Source organism: Erythrolamprus reginae, chromosome 6, assembly GCF_031021105.1.
Source record: "Erythrolamprus reginae isolate rEryReg1 chromosome 6, rEryReg1.hap1, whole genome shotgun sequence".
NCBI lineage: Eukaryota > Metazoa > Chordata > Lepidosauria > Squamata > Dipsadidae > Erythrolamprus > Erythrolamprus reginae.
The window spans coordinates 90,348,282-90,351,033 of NC_091955.1; the positions used below are offsets into that span (position 1 = coordinate 90,348,282).

Genomic DNA, 2,752 nt, shown 5'->3' on the forward strand with positions numbered 1-2,752 from the left:
TGTCTGTCTGTCTGTCTGTCTGTCTGTCTGTCTGTCTGTCTGTCTGTCTGTCTATTTATTGAATTTGTATGCTGCCCCTCTCCGTGGACTCTTGGTCGGTAAGCCACTCCCACCCAGTCACATGACCTTTAATCCACACCTGGTAACATGATTGTCAAGCCACTCCCACCTGGTCACATAGCCAGCAAGCCACTCCTACCTGGTTATATGACCATCAAGCCACACCCCAAAATAAGCCACGCCCACAGCGTGGTACTAAATTTTTTTGCAGCCCTTCACTGCCTATAAGGGTTTTTTTCATCTCTGTTACTCTCTTAGAGGGTTGATTTTCTGTATGCTTTCTTTTGACAGGGTCTCGTTGGAAAGCGATGACGAACCTTGAAAAACAGCCATACTACGAGGAGCAGGCTCGCCTCAGCAAGCAGCACCTGGAGAAGTATCCGGACTACAAGTACAAGCCTAGGCCGAAGCGGACGTGCTTAGTTGATGGCAAGAAGTTACGGATCGGTGAATATAAGGCAATCATGAGGAATCGCCGTCAAGAGATGAGGCAATATTTCAATGTGGGGTATGAGCTCTTTGCATCCCACGGTGTTCAGTTCCACGGGAAGGCCAGGAGGAGGTGGCGTGTGTGTTTTGGGTGTTTTGTGTTGCAAGTTCTGGAGACCTCACCTACAAAAAGATATTGATCAAATTGAACGGGTCCAAAGACGGGCTACAAAAATGGTGGAAGGTCTTAAGCATAAAACTGATCAGGAAAGACTTTAGGGATAGTGATTTCTGACACTCTCAAAATGGGTGAGCAGTGCAGTCAGGCGATAGGGAAAGCAAGTAGATGCTTGGCTGCATAGCTAGAGATATAACAAGCAGGAAGAGGGAGATTGTGATCCCGCTATATAGAGCGCTGGTGAGGACCCCATTTGGAATACTGTGTTCAGTTCTGGAGACCCTCACCTACAAAAAGATATTGACAAAATTGAACGGGTCCCCCCCCCCCCCCCCCCCCCCCAAAGACGGGCTGCAAGAATGGTGGAAGGTCTTAAGCATAAAACGTATCAAAAAAGACTTCATGAACTCAATCTGTATAGTCTGGAGGACAGAAGGGAAAGGGGGGGACATGATCGAAACATTTAAATATGTTAAAGGGTTAAATAAGGTTCAGGAGGGAAGTGTTTTTAATAGGAAAGTGAACCCAAGAACAAGGGGGCACAATCTGAGGTGAGTTGGGGGAAAGATTAGAAGCCACATGAGAAAATATTATTTGACTGAAAGAGTAGTAGATGCTTGGAACAAACTTCCAGCAGACGTGGAAATCCACAGTAACTGAATTTCAACATGCCTGGGATAAACACAGATCCATCCTAAGATAAAATACAGGAAATAGTATAAGGGCAGACTAGATGGACCATGAGGTCTTCTTATGCCGTCAATCTTCTTTGTTTAAGTTCCACGTTTTATCAATCTTAGTGCCGAGGCCTCTTCGGTACGGGGTTGCAGAATTGGTGGGCGAGCACACTCACACACCCACACGTGTGAAGCTGCATTTGTGAAAGTGGAGCATACACATGCGCAAAACCATCTCTTCTCTCCCCCACTTGGTGCCTCCATTTGGTGCCTCAAATGTTGCTTACGTGCGGTATATATTTGGCTCATGACAGGAAATAATATTGTTTTCCGTGTTGAAATCTTTGCAACATTGATTGTCAGCTAGGGCATTTATACCTAGGACCCAGCAACAGGAGACCCAAGCAAGGAGTCTACGGAGAGGGGTGGCTTTTTTGGCAGCTGCTGCACACCGCTGGCTCATATTTAAATGGTTGTCCACTAAGATTCCAAGATCCCTCTCACAGTTATTATTATTGAGCAAGGTCCACATATACTGTACCTGTGCATTTTGGGGGGTTTTGCCTAAGTGTAGAACCTTACTTTTTTCACCATTGAATCTCATTTTGATAAGTAAGGAAGCAAGTAAGGAAGCAAGCAAGTAAATCTATCTATCTATCTATCTATCTATCTATCTATCTATCTATCATCATTCTATCTATCATCATTCTATCTATCATCATTCTATCTACCTATCTATCTATCTATCTATCATCATTCTATCTATCATCATTCTATCTACCTATCTATCTATCTATCTATCTATCATCATTCTATCTATCTTCTATCTATCTATCTATCTATCTATCATCATCATTCTATCTATCTATCTATCTATCATCATTCTATCTATCATCATTCTATCTACCTATCTATCTATCTATCTATCATCATTCTATCTATCTTCTATCTATCTATCTATCTATCTATCATCATCATTCTATCTATCTATCTATCTATCTATCTTCTATCTATCTATCTATCTATCTATCTATCTATCTATCTATCTATCTATCTATCTACTTACTTACCTACCAACCTACCTACCTACCAGCAGTGGGCTACAAACTGGAACACTAAATTGTGCTCGCCGCCATGGGACCAGTGCAATTTTGCTGCTGCATCTGTGGAGGCAGCAAAATTGCGCCTGTGTTTCGGTGAGGTTTTACCTATGGCTCCGTGCACCTCCACAGGTGCAGCAGCAAAATCACGCTGGTCCCACAAGAACTTATGAGTCGTGGCGGCAAGCGCAATTTAGTGTTTTGGCACGTAGCCCACTGCTGCTACCTACCTACCTACTTAGCTATCTATCTACCTATCTATCTATCTATCTATCTATCTATCTTTCTACCTACCTACCTACCTATAT

General features: G+C 43.1%; 1 protein-coding gene across 7 annotated transcripts in view; it reads left to right on the plus strand.

Annotated features, from left to right (window-relative positions):
- Window positions 1-723, plus strand: part of SOX5 (SRY-box transcription factor 5) — a 623,231-nt gene extending 622,508 nt beyond the window's left edge. For all 7 annotated transcript variants that reach the window (XM_070754344.1, XM_070754346.1, XM_070754345.1 and 4 more), the window contains one exon: window positions 352-723. In XM_070754344.1, coding sequence (XP_070610445.1) covers window positions 352-689 — 338 coding nt within the window. In that variant the 3' untranslated portion in view covers window positions 690-723. The remainder of the gene's footprint in view (window positions 1-351) is intronic.
- Window positions 724-2,752: the final 2,029 nt, after the last annotated feature.